At 39.6% G+C, this 16,929-nt stretch overlaps 1 protein-coding gene across 1 annotated transcript in view; it reads right to left on the reverse strand.

Annotated features, from left to right (window-relative positions):
• DPL1 (dihydrosphingosine phosphate lyase) overlaps nucleotides 1-3,241 on the reverse strand; it is a 49,319-nt gene extending 46,078 nt beyond the window's left edge. The window contains exons 1-3 of the mRNA XM_086811451.1: nucleotides 2,925-3,241; nucleotides 2,124-2,166; nucleotides 1,961-2,006 (exon numbers count right to left, since the gene is read on the reverse strand). Of these exons, the coding sequence (XP_086667577.1) occupies nucleotides 1,961-2,006; nucleotides 2,124-2,166; nucleotides 2,925-3,219 (384 nt within the window). The 5' untranslated portion in view covers nucleotides 3,220-3,241. The remainder of the gene's footprint in view (nucleotides 1-1,960; nucleotides 2,007-2,123; nucleotides 2,167-2,924) is intronic.
• Nucleotides 3,242-16,929: the final 13,688 nt, after the last annotated feature.

Raw genomic sequence — 16,929 nt, forward strand, 5'->3', positions numbered from 1 at the left:
AAAGTACATAGTGGGTAATTGGGACCCATTACTATGTCGACTCTATCTTGTCTCTCTTCTCTTCTCTCTCAAGTAAAGTGGAATTGCATAAATTCACGGGTATAAAGAAGGCTTTGTTGCGCGTTACGACAATCAACCTATTGCATGCTACATGGGTTTTCCCCGGAGGTCTCACAAACGAACAAATACTCTTCTTTTTGTGTAGCAATTCTGCGCAACTCAGCAAGTTCTAAGCTCTGATACCTATGTTACATGCACAGGAACTGAACATACTTGTTAGCGAAAAGAGCTAGCTAAAATACTGATTAGCACGCAAGGAGAGTAAGGGGGAGTGAGAATGCTCACGACACCAATTAATGTCCCAATAACCCAATAAAGGGTTCCCACCACAAAGGTGCACTTGCTTGTTATTGCTGTAGATGCGAAATGAAGTAAAATTGGACAGTTGGCCTATGTTTTCCTCCACAAAGGGCTGAACGCACATACTGCTGTGTTTTCTCCTGTTGCTGCCCATGTACCCATTGAGGCCTCCTCTGCAAAGAAATAGCTGAGTTTTACTGCTACACCAGGCTGCTTTGTGATCTGGCAATCAGGTGTGCAAGCTGATGAAACGCTGATGGAGAAGAGGGGACCAGGTTGCCTTTATTGAGGCTCCCTTGGCTGGCTGGCCTGCTGGCTTGCCCCTTCCCAATCTACCGACCTGCCCTTGGGCTGGCCATGGTTAGTCGTGCAGGTAGTCAGTTGGCCCAATCTACCTGACCTACCCTTGGACTGGTCATGGGGAATCCACTGGCCCAACAGCCCGCCCTTGGCCCTTGGACTGTGTGCAAAGGCCAGCCTGTCCCTTGGCTGGTCCTTCAGACAAGGGTGCCCAGACGGCAACCTATGGACAGCCTTCTGGCCCCCTCTTCCTAAGCCTCCAAAAGGTGAATGCTCCTAGCCTTGGTTTTCTGCAACTTGGAATATCACCCCTCTGGCTAAACTGACCTGGATCGCAGTATCCGGCAACTGCCTAATAAGTTCCCAACATGGTGCAACACCCGTGCATTGCTTTTTTACATCTTACACGTGGGTTACAAAGACACTGTGGGACTTGCACGCACAACCTGACCAACACTGGAGGAGCACTGGGGACTTGTCCCCGGACAAGGGCTCACAACGCGCACAATGTCCTCCTTCAAGTCCTTGCACTTGATTGAGCAGTAAGTCCACATGGCATTCAAGTGTGTGATGCAGAGGGAAGGGAGGGCAGGGACACAGGTCCCTGGGCCCAAAACTCCCATTTTCGAACTACATCTTCTGAGCATTTCAACCGCTTCATCACAACTAGCTTTTTCTCTCTTCAAACAGGTCAGATGAGTTCCAATTTAAAACCTCCCCACCCATCTTTCTGCTCCTCTCCCTTTCTTCCCTCCTCCATTTCTCCTCAAATCCCTTCCTTCCTTTTCTCCTTTCCCCATGTTGTGCCTCTTTGCTGGCACGGCATTTCCCCATTCCCCAAAATTACAGACACCGGTATCAATCTACATTGAAGTTCTCCTCTTGATCTACAAGGACTTGGCCATTTGATGTATTACTCATTAAAAAAAACCAAGCTCCTTACAAGAGAGTGAAATTTGCACATAGCTCTCACAACGACAAAAAATTTACCACAAGGTACACCCCATTACAAGGCCTCCAAAGCCTAGGCAAGCTTGCATATATCATGTACAGTACCATCAGTCCCTCATCTGCTTCACAGGCTAGACTAGATCAACACCCACACACTAATGGCTTACATTGCTGACTTGAATAGGCTGTCTAGCCTATTAATAACTCCGGCTTTCAAGGATTTATTAATTGTCCAAACGTCGACTCCTAATATGTTCTTCAAAGTGTGTTCTGTAGAAGCACATGGTTCTTGTCTCATACTGTAAGGTGTGAAGAAGTGACATGGGTGCTTGAGAGTAAAAGCACTAACCTCCTCCTTTTGCCTTTGAATATGTGTATTTACTCCGGGAATTTTCCTGTGACAAAGACATTTCCATTAGATGAACAAAGAGCTTTTGAATGCATGTAGCAGGGTGAAACTTGTCAACAAAAAGCAGCAAATTCAAGGGTGGATGAAATCACAACTCACGTACTGCAAAATCATCATCACAAAGGATGAAAAAGTCGCTTTCAATCCTGCCAAAAAGAAGAAAGGTAGCATTGTGTTACAAAACAATAAACAAAAACAAGTATATTGTCCAAGTTTCAAAAAAAATGAGGAAAAAAAAAAGGCTTCCATTGCACAGCCTTCACTATGATGTGCTCCATGGAAGATGCAAGATCAATGAAAGCTTGATCGATATGATCAATGTATAAAGAACCGATGATCAAGTAGACCAACACACAACAAGTATGGTCCATATGAAAAAGCGCATGGTGCAAATGATGCATACAACCCATGTTGCGTATGCAGGATAAGGTCACCATGAAAAAAACCCAGTTGCGTACAGATCCACAAAATGGGTATGGTCAATACGAGAGAATCTGTGCTGCACAAGATGGATAAGGTCAAAACGAGAACAATGGATGATTCACAGATGGAGACTTTTCAGAAATAGGCAACGCAAGTGAAGCCATGTTGCACATCATGGATAAGGTCGATAAAGGAGAACCCATTGTCCAGATAATGCGATGAGAGAGAGCCGATGTTGAATACAACTAGAATCATCAAAATGTAAACATGTGTGTGCACACAGTACATACATACATATACACGTGTTTATAAGGGATTCCAATAAGGTAGCATGAGAGAGCCCATGTTGATGGATGCAATCTCAAATTTCTACGCAAATGATTTGAATGAGGTTGAAACACACAGTTGGTGCTGTAGTAGAGAAAACTCAATTTGGATATTGATGGAAATTGAGGTAGAAAAGCTTTGCAGAGAAACATACCTTGGTGCTGTAGTTCGCCCAAAAGAGTGCCCAGAGAGGGACCGATAACAAAGATGAAGAGGGAGGCCAGGAAGGGGGTGACGACGAGGGCCAAGGGCTCATATTGGGAGAGGAGGTGGTTGAGAGAGGAGCGCGCCTGCGCTACAGTCTCCATAGCTGCATCCATGGCTGGAAATCCACGCACAAACTTGTGTGAAGGAAGCTGAAAACGAGTAGTTTCTTCGGTGGCTTTTGCCCTCCGCCCTTGATCTGCCCGCCAACCCCCACCTCGGTAGTTGGCCGAAAGGAGACTCATTTTGTAAGAATATTCTAAGAAATCAGATGCGTGCTAACCTAGCCATCCAATATCTTTTGGACATGCAAGAATTTTATTGTCAAACACAAGTATGTAACCTGGACGCGCAACACCGTAGAGAGCACGGATCGAACCCGGAGTTAGGTGTGTGAGTAGTGTATATAAAACCGGTGTTTCCATCCAGAATCTTATACTAAAAAAAAGAAACAAAGTATGTAGTCCTCTAGTTGTTCCTCTTGCCAATGAAGCTACACAATTTAGACATAAGATGTCTCTTTGAGAAGGATTCGTCAGACTTTGGGCATGGATGAAGTGTATAAACAATCTCAAATCAGGTGAGCAATCTAAGAACTCTCCTTGTTTAACAAATGGGGCATGCAATGTCACTAAGTAACATATGATTTGCTTTGAAACTTAAGGATGTACTACTAGGGGGTGGGTACAATAGCCGGGTAAATAAGGCTGCAACCTTTCTCCCCCCTAAGGGCATAGCTCCCAGGGGGCGGGGAACGTAGATTTGATTCTCACCCCTCCCCCCCACTCCACAAAGGGGTGAAAAAGAGTGTCCTCAAAAAAAATAATCAAGCACAAATAAGGATCCTTTATGTGTTGACATAGTAAAAATTACAATTATTGCCATATATTCTTTAAAGTGCTTTTATAAGATGCGTAGGCTTGCAAAGCAAAAATGATGGTTGGGTTAAAAGCAATCATATTTTTAGGAAGTATATGTAACTTTTTAAAACTTAAAGATTTGAGGTTATAACAATTTGATTTCCTTTATCATGCACAAAGAACCTTCGAGCAAAAGTTTCAAGTGCTAATGCCATTTAATAGTGCCTAACACTTATATTGTGTTTTTTAGTTGATATTTTGTCATTATTGTCTAGTGTCTCTCATAAATGTATTCCTCATTATTGTACGTAGACTTATTTATCTAGGATTACTTATAATGACAATAAACATTTGTGATCTACTTATACTGATAAGAAACATTTATGGTCTTTTACGGGTCCACCTATTTGGGTACTCATAGAGGTACTTACAGTTTTGAGAAAAAAGGCTCCATAACTTAATAATATAGCATTACTTGAGTTGAATGAATATGCTTTTGTAAGAACTAGTAGCATTTATTAGCTTGTTATTAGCATTTCTCTCATTTATGCTATAGTCATTGATGGGTGTGGTGTGCTATTTATTAGTTATGCATTAAAAGATTTATTAGATTGAGACATGCTATGAACATGATGTATGTATCACTTGAACGTAAGTCTATGTTTTTATTATACCCAATTTTGCCCCCAAAAAGGAAAAAACACATGGTGGTGCATCAACCATAAGTAGTATCATTCTATGAGATAAGAGAGTAATGTTATGAATAAACCAAGCATGTTCATGTAGACCCTCATGTTGATTGGGCATCTTGGCATGGTCAACATTTTATTAAACCTATGAAGTTTCTCAAGGATCCTCGCTACTAAACTCCATTTAGAAGGGTGTAAGATACGATAATGTTCCAATCAAGGGATGTTATACATTTGAAGACCAATCGCTAAAGGGGTGAGACCAACCACTGTTAGTTCCTAAGCTAGGCCATTGCTTCAATGAGCATGTTATTACAAACATACACATAGACCGTACATAACATCCATATCATTCTCCTGAGTAACATGTGGGATCAATCTCTTGTATAACTTTGACCATATATGCATAATGATGATCTATATACCCATCATATCCCAACCTATCCATTAGATATTTGAGTAGAGTAGACTTGCGTACACCCAAATTGTCAAAATAATGGGGAGTATGCACAACGGAAGCAATAGTTGATGGCAAGATAGAGCAACATATATGAGAGAGAGCAAGAACACAAGATGTATAAAAAGCTTCTATATTACCTTCTATTTCAGCCACTCCAAAGTTGGCTTAACCTTCACCCTCAAGTGTTGTGTTACTTGTGTTATAAAAAGTGAAGCCTCATGTCCTTTATATAGGGTTCACCAAGGGCTAGGGTTGGACCAACCCTAAATCCCTTTTCCACCCACATGCCCACTTTATTTGGGGTGTGTTCACACCTACATGCTTCTCTCACCCTTTATCACTTGTACATCATATATTTCAACACAAATCACTATCAACATTGCTTTACTCTTTGTACAGCAGGTGTAACAATAGGCGAGATCCCAAACTCCTCATCAAGGCCTTGTTCTGAGCCATTATCTCCATTAATAAAGAAGTTATCTAGGCATTAGAAAAGGATGACCCACCTTTTCTTTTCCCTTGTATGTACATCTGAACTTGTTGACTTTTTAGCACATGTAATACCACCACATGACACATCAAACAAAATGCCTAACATTTTGCCTCAACTTACCTGACCAAGGTCTCACAACAATAGACCTATTGTTGTTAGAGGACTCTCTTGGTCCACTAAGTATCTGTAAATTGCTGCTCACCATTTACGACACCCATCTGATCCTTTGCTTCAGCCTCTATAGAATCCTTCATCGATGTATACCAGTTGCTCACTCACATCTCATGCATGGTGGGATTATAACATCTATAAACTTTTTGCTCAAGGAAATAACTAATGAATATATTTTTTTTTTTGCCTTGGATGTGCCAACTTACTTCTCACCTCATTTGGTACATGTACATAAGTAATGCACTCAAATACTTTCAAGTTTGTGAAATCAAGCTTTCTATCAATAAACTTTTATTCATGCATCATGCCATGAACTACCCCAATAGGAATATTGTTTATGATATAAATTGCAATTGTTACTACTTTAGCCCAAAAATAACCAATCCACGAGTAACTTCTACAATATGCATGTTTTCCCTTTCTACAACCCCATCTTGTCGTGGGGTGAACTTGCATGTAAAATACCTCTTTATCCCATGCTCGCTCAAATAGTCATTGAATTTAAATTGAACTCATTAGAGAAATATTCTTATGCATTTTATTTATATGCCTTTGTCTTTATCTACCGTAGCTTTGAAGCTCTGAAAGGGAGTAAACACTTCACTTTTCTCTTTCATGAAATACACTCACACTTCCTAGTGTGATCATGAATGAAAGATGCATAATAACAATATCCTCTAATTGATATCATCTTTGCTGGTCCCCAGACATTAGAATGCACCACATCCAAAGGTCTTTGACTTACATGCTTATTATGCAAAAATGCATGCTTAGCCTACTTGTTTTGCAGCCCAATCAGCATGCTTCACATACTATGTGTAATCCATCCACTTTGAACTTGGCAAAAATGTAACCAAACTTTGGGCATGTATATTCTTCAGCCTCGCTGAATATTGACATGTCCAATGTGTTTATGCCAAATATCAATGTCTATAATTACACCCATACTATGTTCAAACATTGCAACCTTCAGTTCATGCATGCTTACATCAAATGTAAATATTCTTCCAACTATGTTCCCTAAACAACCAAGCGGAAATGGTTATTGAAATCCTCCACATTATAACATCCGTAGGGATTAAACCTCACTTAAAAACACTAGGATCTCATCCTTTTTTTAAATGAAATAAGCCTACCTAGGACACGAAATTGTATACAATAGGCTTATGACAAGGTTGGTGTGTGATTATTGGGCAATAATTATACTTTAGTATCCCAGTAATTACAAAGGATGAAATTTTTCCTTCGAAATTATAGGTGGTACAGATTCTATGAAAAGAAAATCCTTAAAGGATATGAGTAAGTATGTCTTTATAAGTCTTTATAAGATAGTAATAATTGTTGGTACACGTATATTGAGTCATGTCTATTGACTTACATCTCTAGGCTCATGGCTCACACGTTGAGACTTACGGCTCATGACTCTAGGATCATAGCTCACATGTCAAGATTTATGGCTCACATCTCTAGGCTCATAGCTCATGTATTAAGACTTACAACTCATGTCTCTAGGCATAACTCACATCTCCAGGCTCACACATGTTGACTCACGTGTTTTTTTTTGGGGATTATGAGCTTGCGTCTGCCAACTCGAGAGCTTGCGTCTGCCAACTCGAGAGCTCGTTTGGCCTAATTTTTAGTTTTCTTTTAGATTTTTTGAACTTGATAAAGGGATAATTAAGAGTCTTAATCCTAGTTAATGGTGTTTATACAAGTAATTAACAATTGTTATTAGTTTTTCATACTTCTAAGGGACCAATTCTAACAATGCATGAAAAAATATGAAATGCATGAACATAATTTATATATCCCACTGTAATCCACGCCTAATGAAGCTTGATGCTTATGTTATCAAAGTGGATTCCACTCCTAATCATAATTACTAAGATATTCCTTGGCTCAATGCAATGCAATCTAAGCCTTTTGGGCTCTAAAATCATGCAAGTCACAAGAAACTATGGTTTCCCTTCCAAGATATGAAACTAGAATTTCCTAATACAACAAGATTTAAATCAAAATCAAAAGCAACAAAACCAACACATCTAAGGCTTCGAAATCATATGTTTTTTGGAGTGTGACCTCCTAATCACCTAGTCACAACAATACACAATATTAGATGATTCCAATAGCTTGGAATGGATGGATGAATGGAGTTAAGCCCAAGGTTAGTCCCTGTTTTGTGATGGCACTAGATATATTCAAGTCAAGATCTTACCTTAGCCTTGTCGAATCGTGTGTCGTTAGGCCTTGCCTTTAAGTTATAAAATTGTATAGTTCCTCATCACATCCTCAATCCGTTGCTACACCAAAATTCTCCTTTGGGTCTTGATATAGGTCTCTAGTTCCTCATCACATCCTCAATCCGTTTTGCTACACCAAAATTCTCCTTTGGGTGGCGAAGGAAGAGATCCCTATGTCTAGATGGATGCAAAAAAGAGATAGCCTTCATGAGACGGTTCTCTCTCACAAAAGGTGGGGAAAGAAAAAGAGGCATATGTTAAGAGGGAAACCTACAAACAAACCTATCTATTAGCATGCATCCATCAAGTAAGCAAGATCTAATAGAATACATGTAAACAATAATAGAGAAGAGAAGAGCTCACATATATTCTATTTCAAGGGAATGATTGTGTATTCCTTAGTGTCAAAAATGACCTATAAAGTGACTAGTTTTCACACTAGGCCATCTAAACTTAAAAATGGTTTGACCTCTATTACTAGTCTTAAGAAAGGATGTACACAAAGTCCTTAGACTTTTCCTATTTGACATTAAGCTCAACGTAAGTCCGTTTTATGTGTTTAAGCACCATCTTACAAAAGATAAGTGCTTGATCGAGCGGGTAAGATGGAAAAGATAAGTGCTTGATCGAGCGGGTAAGATGGAAAAGCGGCCTTTGATAGGCTGGGGGAGTGAAAGCATATTAACCTACAGACTGGTTAACAGAGGTTGAAGCATTATGCCTCATTTTTTACTCCTTCACCCTTAATATCCTTCAAGATTGGATGATTAGTAGGCTCCTTTCCCTTGGCCTCGTTTGGGATTGAAGGTTTGACACATTTCTTATCCTTGGTCTCCTTTGGGATTGGTGCATGTGATTTCACCCTTGGGGAGGTTGTAGCTCTTTTGGTTTTCTTAGCCCTAGTACTTTCACCTTTGCATCCTAGTGAGGGTATTGATTGGGGACTGTTGGTAGCGCTTTTGGTGTTTTAGCCTCATGTTCTTTCACCCTTTGGAAGGTTGAAGCTCTTTTGGTTTTTCTAGCCCCATGTGCCTTCACTCTTTTGGGAGGGTGTAGATGTTTAGGTTTTTTTAGCCCCATGTGCTTTCACCCTTTGTTGGGAGATTGTAGTTCTTATGGTTTTTATATTCCCATTGATTTCACCTTTATAGCTCTTTTGTTTTTTAGACCCATGTGCTTTCACCCTTTAGGAGGTTGTAGCTCTTTTGTTTTCTTTATACCCCACTAGTGCTCACCTTTATAGTCGCACGAGGGTATTGATTGGGATTGTTAAGATCTTTGCTTATAGTCAAGTAAAGGTATCGATTGTTGGGACAATTGAGATCAGTCACAGTGTTGCATGCTTAAAAGGTTATGACCATTTACTTGTTACAAATATAGGGTGGAAGCTAAGGTTTTCCTTGTGACAAATCTAGTGTGGAGCTAAGGTTGAGGAGGATAGCCTTTATATAGGTGCTTGGATCCACAACCATCACAGGTAGCAATGTGCCAGTTTCTATGGGAAATGTGATTATGATTGTTCAAGCACTCCACTACTTTGGTAGGCTGTGTTAGTGGAAACATTGCATTGGTAGCAGCTTTACTACCTCTTGTAGCTCTTTCCCCTTATGGGGATCTGGATCAAAACACTAGGGTAGGATTATCTAAGGTGGTTCCATATATTTTAAGGGTTTTACTTTGAGCCCTTTTCTTATTGTACCCTAGTGCTTACATGATTTATCGATGTTACTATAAAAATAGGTGGCTAGTGTTAGCAAGCCATAAGCTATATGTTGAGTCATAGGAGGAAGGGCCAATGGTTAACTTGGAGGAGGAGGAAGTTGTGGGCATTGTGTGTAAGCAATGCCTAGGTGAGGACACTACGAGGTGTCCTCACCCAATGAGAGCAATGATCACAATACTTGACTCCTTTTAGTTTGAGGTATAGACAATGAGCATAGCACCTAGATCCTTTTAGTTTGAGGTATAGACAATGAGCATAGCACCTAGATCCTTTTAGTTTGAGTTGTAGGCAATCAACACTTAAGTGATCTTAATCACAAGATTACAAAAAACAATGGAGAACAAAGAAAAATGTAAGCCTCTATCAAAACCAAATGAGGAAATTACCATGAGTGATATGAAGGAAAGTTACATAATGTGTCTGTAAATAAGTTGAAACATTACTGAAAGTGATAAGACCAATAGAGTGTTACCAATGGTATAAAAAAATCAAGGAGTCACATGAATAAATCATGATGGCATTGGTGTCATGACACATTGTGACCAAACATTGTTAGGAACTCTAATTACCCATGGTGAAATTGGTTTGGAAACTTTAATCCCCCATTGTTGGGAACTCTAATCACCCATGGTGAAATTGGTTTGGCACTACACTGCACAAACTCTTGAGAGATTTAAAGGCGAAAACATTTATGTTGAGTTGCCATCCTACTTTTATAGTTTTATAGGGATGAACTTTCAACAAACATCCATAATCCTATGATGTGGATGTGATCCTCAAGTGACCCTATATGTGGGAAGCCAAAATGGTCCTCCGTGACACACTACATCTACATTAAAAATAAGTACTAGATTGGAAAGGTGAACTTGCATGCATAAAAGGTTCACGCGATGATGTGAGGGTTTCTAATAAAAGAGTTAAATACATGGCTAGAATTACTTTAGCCAACATGTGCTAAATATGGAAGGTTCACTCAATGATAGGAGGGTTTCTAACAGAAGAGTCAGATACCATGGCAAGAATTACAAAATTAGCTCACATGTGCTAAACATGACATCCCAAATTGGAAGATGAGAACGAGAAGCTAGAGTATATACCATTACCTAAACTTGAGGATTGGGAGAATTAGAGATGCATCTTTTAGAACAATTATAAAGAACCATTTGAGGTAAGACTTGGGTGGTTGGATTGACACCACTCCTACAAGCTTGAAGTGGCTAACCCCTTTGAGCCAATAGAAACACTAGCTCTAACACTAACCCTTGGGGGGTTAGGGGCTAATCTAGCAAGGTTAAGGGAGCCATGGGATTAAAAAAGCAGGTCGATTCAGGTGGCTAAGGTTTAGATTTAATAAATCCAAGGTTATTGGCTATTTATGACTAGATTGTTATTTATAGGAGCAAGAAACACTATATTAGTGAGCCTTGGGTTATTATGGATTCATTGACCAAGAGGCTTACTCCTACCATAGATATGGTGGATCATGATAATGTTGTTGTCGAGGGCTGACTGGCTAACTCCTGCAATGGACATAGTGGATCACGTGTAATGTTGCTATCAAGGGCCTTTGTGGGTAGGAACTTGTGGTATGGGATGCTAGGGATGATGACTGGCATAGACCCATGGGAGTGGAACCTTAGCCCTTGGCTCATGGGGTGGTTTATAGACACAAACCTATGGTTGGATGATGAGCTTGCCTACACCCTTTTTTGTTTGTACTAATCTTATTTATGCTTGTATGTTAGGCGATCCTTTGGGAGGAGTCCCTTATAGTTGGCATCAAAGCTAATCTAATCACGAAGGTTAAAAAATCAAGGTTTTCATGTTGTTTATGTTTTTTCAAGGTCACCCAATCCATGTATCTCTCAATCCAGGTATCTCTCAATCACCATATCTGTGTTCTGATTTGCTAAGAAGTGGATGAGTGGAATTAGGTTTTGGAGGTATGCTTTATGCATGACCTCCAAAAACGGAGTCGTATGCTTTATGCATGACCTCCAAAAACGGAGTCGTATGCTTTATGCATAACCTCCAAAATTGGAGTCGTATGCTATAGGATGGAAGCTAATCGATACCTTCTTTTTTTTGAAATCGGTTGTTGTTTCGTGATGATACAGTCCGTGCATTATCGAATTGTGATGAGATTAGGAGAGAGATCTCTTATGATTATTGCAATGCTCCTAATGCAAACTACATCTAGAGATTTGACTAACTTGTGCTTCGGTCAATGGGTAGATAGAGAGAGTGGAATTAGGTTTTGGAGGTATGATTTATGCATAACCTCCAAAATTGGAGTCGTATGCTTTATGCATAACCTCCAAAATTGGAGCCATATGCTTTATGCATAACCTCCAAAACTATCACTTGGAGTCATATGCTTTATGCATACGGCTCTGGGCGACAACTTTATTGGGAGAGGAAAATCCCCATGCTCACGGTTTCCTATGATACTACTGAGCATATAGTTCTAGCAATATCTAGAATATGTTTTGGTAGGAGTTGGGCTAAAACCCACCCAATTTTGCGAGACTTTAATTGCTTAAACGAGTTATGTGGCATCTGATAGTTTTAGGAGTCTCTGAGAGGGAGGTATAATATCCCCTAGGTATGAGGATTTACTAGATCTTAGAAAGGATGGGTATGATGTTGCAGCAGTAGATAGTTGTCTTGACAATTTTAGGTTTCCAATTCCACAAGGATTTAGAGGATTGAAGGATGGGTTATATTCTTCAAGGACTTGAGAATTTTATCTTGTTCCCATAGTCATATGCTAGAGGAACAACAATCTCAGGTGCGATGGTTTCTTGATACATGGTTATATGGATTTGGTAGATATGTATAGACCTGTGTTGACGATATTTGATGCTGGTAGCTAGATTCTTCTTCATTTATTTCTAAGAGTGGAAACCCTAAGTAGGGAGGAATGTTATGTACCTTACACTAACCTTTGGGATTAGGGGAGCCTTAGGACTAGGAATAGGAGGCATATTCATGTGGCTAAGGTTCAAATTTAAAAAATCCAACGTTATTGGTTGTTTATGACTAGATTTTCATTTATGACATCAATAAATACTATATAAGTGAGTCTGGGGTTATTATTAAGGGTAGATCATAGGTGGTCTTGCCAAAGGCCCTTATGGGTAGGCATTGGTGTATGGGACACCACGGCTATCTGGCATAGACCTGTGCGCGTGGAACCTTAGCCCCTAGCTTGGGGGTGGTTCGCATCCATAAAACACCCCCTAGCTAACTAGGGGATGGTTTGCGTGCTAGGTTTGGGGTGGTTTGTGAACCTACGGTTGGGTGGTGAGCTTGAACGCACTCTTCTTTATTTATACTTATATTGTTTATACGTGTATATTAGGTGATCCTTTGGGAGGACTCCCTTACAAAGGTTGAGCTCGCAATGGAAAACCATGTGGTTTTAACTCTTCAACTAGTCACCACTACCCTCCTACTTGTTAAAGATTCATTATTAATTGATTCATTCAACAACTAAATTAACAACCTAAGACATGAATCAAATATCTAAGCACTTAGGGAAACACTGGCGTAACTTAGATTTAGAAATGTTAGGTGGCAGGTGTTAAACCGATTGCCAAAGACATCCACAATGTCGATGCCGGCCACCTTACCATCTTCAACAATTTTGGCCGAAGCTGTTGAAAATGCCAGATTTCATTGGAATATGCTTATATTGTATTATTTTGCATGTGTGATCGCCTCTTGTCTATTAAAGGCGTACCATGGGATCTTAGGTGGAGAGTACTAGTTGTGGATTAAGTGTTTACAAAAGCTAGAGTGGTCAAATAAGCCTTAGGCCCTAATTTTTAACTTTGGCCACCCAAGAATGTAAACCCTAGAAGCCACATATAAAAGATAAAATGTAACTCTCACCACTCATTATCTTATGCATAATCTAAGTGGGTGCTCTTTTGTTCTCCTCCCTTGCTTATCTCTTGTGTGTGTTGAGCTCTTGTGTGCTCCATTGTGTGAGTGCAAGTGCGAGTGGGAGAGAGAGAGTGAGGGTTGAGCTTCTATTAGAGTGCATCGGGTGGCACAACAGTAGTGGAGTAGAGCTTTCACACCCTTACTCTGCATTTGTGTGCTAGGCCAGGACTTGTTGGTTTCTTGGTTGAGCTATTGTGCTCCAGGGTATAGAAGGGCACCCTGAACCCTTCCCATGGTGCTAGGCTTCTGATAAGTGGTGTCGCTTATTGGTGAATGGCCCCTTCACCACATGGCCAAAGTGCATTTTTAATGGTTTAATTTCATGAGATTTTTGTTTTCGGTTCAAGAATGAAGTAGAAAGGAAACCCCCAACGAATGGTACATTTTGCTACATTGCGGTTACTTTTTGTTACAACTTCTTATCATCTTAGGGAATTGATGTTTAGCTTTACAACTTCTTATCATCTTAGGGAATTGATGTTTAGCTTTTGCTTCTTCTAAATTGGGGTGTATTTTAATTTCTACAATTTCTGTGATTTTTGTTGCAATTATTTACCTCTGTAGAGAACCAGCTACCAACAGGGCATCAACAAGGAAAGACACAACCTTCCCTTAAGTGGGTCCTTAAAGCTTCTCCACTAGTCCCTCACTCACCAATCCACTGTTAAGAAACCCTGGAAGGCACCCTAACAAAAATCAATCCAAACCACAAGTTACCTCTCGATGGATTCCAACTTGTCTTCTTCAAGTTCAAGGTTACCATGAGGGTAACACATGACACCACAAAATGTGGAGTTGTACCTTTATACATACTTTAAGGAAATATACATACAAACTTATCCACATAGCAAATATTTTTTTAAAAAAAAGAGACACGAGAAAGGAGCATAAAAATAAATAATTATAAAGAGAACGTTTAACCTCCGGAGAATCGGCTATTTCTAGGATGTCTGAATGTTGTGTTTTCAAGTCTTGAGAAATTGATTCCTATTGGTGCGACACCAGTGTACCCATTTTGGATGCCATCAGTATAGAATAGTACTTTCAAGGGGAGTTATTCCTTACTTCCAAACCCAATTCCTTACTTCCAAACCCCCTCGCGATATTTTTATGTGTTCTTGGGTGAAGTTTGTTGTGAGAGTGCATTTGATGACCTATTTTGTTTATAATTCCACCCCCTTGAACAATGTGAGCACCGCATGCTCGTAGTAGTTATGTTCTACCTTTGTTGGCAGTGTAGAACCTATTTTAGAAGGTATGGGATCGGACTTGTTTAATTCCTTATAGGAGTGACCCCACAACAACATGCTGATCAAAGTGTTCTCTATTCAATTGGTGGACCCCATCAAGGGAGGACTGTCCAAGAGTAAGAGGTATAGCAATGGAGGATAGAATATTATGATACCTTAGCTCCATCACTCTATGAGATTTTACTACCATGTACTTGTCCGTTTTGGGTCACTGTAGGTGACTTCATTGATAGTTACCATGGGGATAGATGTTTGGTTTACCTGCCCAACATCCAAATGCCATTCTATAGTGAGGATGACCTAAGACCTTTACCAAGTATGCCACAAACAACATATGAGCTAGGAGTTACCTCATGAGGATGAGAGACCTAATGATGATGAGTTTGAGTTTGCACTCACATTGCATCTTTCCGATGATAACCTTTTACGATAAGTTTTGCTCTTCATTTTTGTTATTTTCTTGTGTGTCATCAAGTGTACAGACAAGTTTACAAGTTTGCTAGGATATGTCCATCAATGTAGCCTTTCATATCTCCACATTCAACCATCTTTCAAAACTTGCTCTTCATATGTAAATCTTTTACAATTTTTTACTTTCATTGTTTACTTGGAGAATGTTTTCATTGCACCTGGACTGGTCCGATTTTCTCTTAGCTTCTATCTAAATGAATATTAATGCTAGCATTTTTTTCTTAAGAAAGTCCTAGTCTTCCTATTTTGCATCTAAAATTAGGTATGCCAAGTACTTAACTCTATCTTTATTGAGCCCCCTTTAGCCATATTCTAACTCTCTAGTCAATTTGTGAGTGAAAGGATAGCAGTTACAATAGATAAATTAATTAATTAATTAAGAAAAATAAAAAGGGAGGAAAAAAGAGAAGACCAAAAAGAGAGCCATCACCATGCAGGATCCTGGTTCGTGTTTGGGATACCAACAATGGTACTTTAGACCGATGCCTTAATTTTTCATGGGGTGGAACCTTGTGATTTTGCTCCTCTAGAAAACCATTGCTGTAGGAGGTTATTATTAGAGGTTCTTAGATTCTCTTAGTAGAGGTCTTTGAGCCATTGCTTTGGTCTCCATGGGGTGGTAGCTTATCTCTATTTACTGTAAAAAAAAAGAGCACCAAAAACTAAATAAATCAATCAATAAAAATAACTGTCTAATCTGTGCAATGTTTCTTCTAGAATTAGTATTTGGTTGAGATGGTTCATGTGCATCATTGTGTTTTGAGATTGCGGTCATAACCACTCTTGCAATAAGTTCATGGATAAAATACTTGTACTCATTTATATGTTAGATCTACGTTAATTTTCATCTTTGTAGCATCTTTGGAAAGTTTAACCAATCTTATCTCCATTGTATGATGACTACATCTATAACATTCTTTTTTGCTAAATCTTACTTGTTTCCCCAAGAACACCTTATTGTTGCTATGTAGATAATGCCAAGCTTCATGTCACTTTCCTCATGTAGCATTGACTTATCTTCATCGACATCTTTCGAGGACGGAATTTGTATTAGGAAGGGGGGCATGTTAATAACCACTGCTAGAGACATCCACAACGTCGATGCTAGCCACCTTACAACTTCAACAATTTTGCCCAAAGCAAAGGAAATGCCAAATTTTATTAGAATGTGCTTATATTGGAAATGCCAAATTTTATTGGAATGTGCTTATATTGTATTATTTTGCATGTGTAATCGTTGCTTATCTATTAAAGGTGCACCACGGGATCTTAGGTGGATAGTACTAGTTGTGGATTGTGTTTACACAAGCTAGAGTGGCCGAATAAGGCTAAGGATCTAATTTTTAACTTTGGCCACCAAAGAGTGTAGACCCTAGAAGCCACACATAAAAGCGAAAATATAACTCTCACGACTCATTCTCTTATGCATAATCTAAGTGGATGTTGTTTTCCTCTCCTCCCTTGCTTATCTCTTGTGTGTTTGTTGCTGAGCTCGTGTGCTCCATTGTGTCAGTGAGTGAGAGAGAGAGACAGTGAGGGTCGAGCTTCTATTAGAGAGTGCTAGTGGCACAACGAGAGGTGGAGTAGAGATTTTGGGTGCTGTTGCATGGCAATAACACTACCTATGAGAATCCTAGGTGACCTGCA

Source organism: Cibotium barometz, chromosome 17 (assembly GCF_041138505.1).
Source record: "Cibotium barometz isolate CiBa-2024 chromosome 17, ASM4113850v1, whole genome shotgun sequence".
Taxonomy (NCBI): domain Eukaryota; kingdom Viridiplantae; phylum Streptophyta; class Polypodiopsida; order Cyatheales; family Cibotiaceae; genus Cibotium; species Cibotium barometz.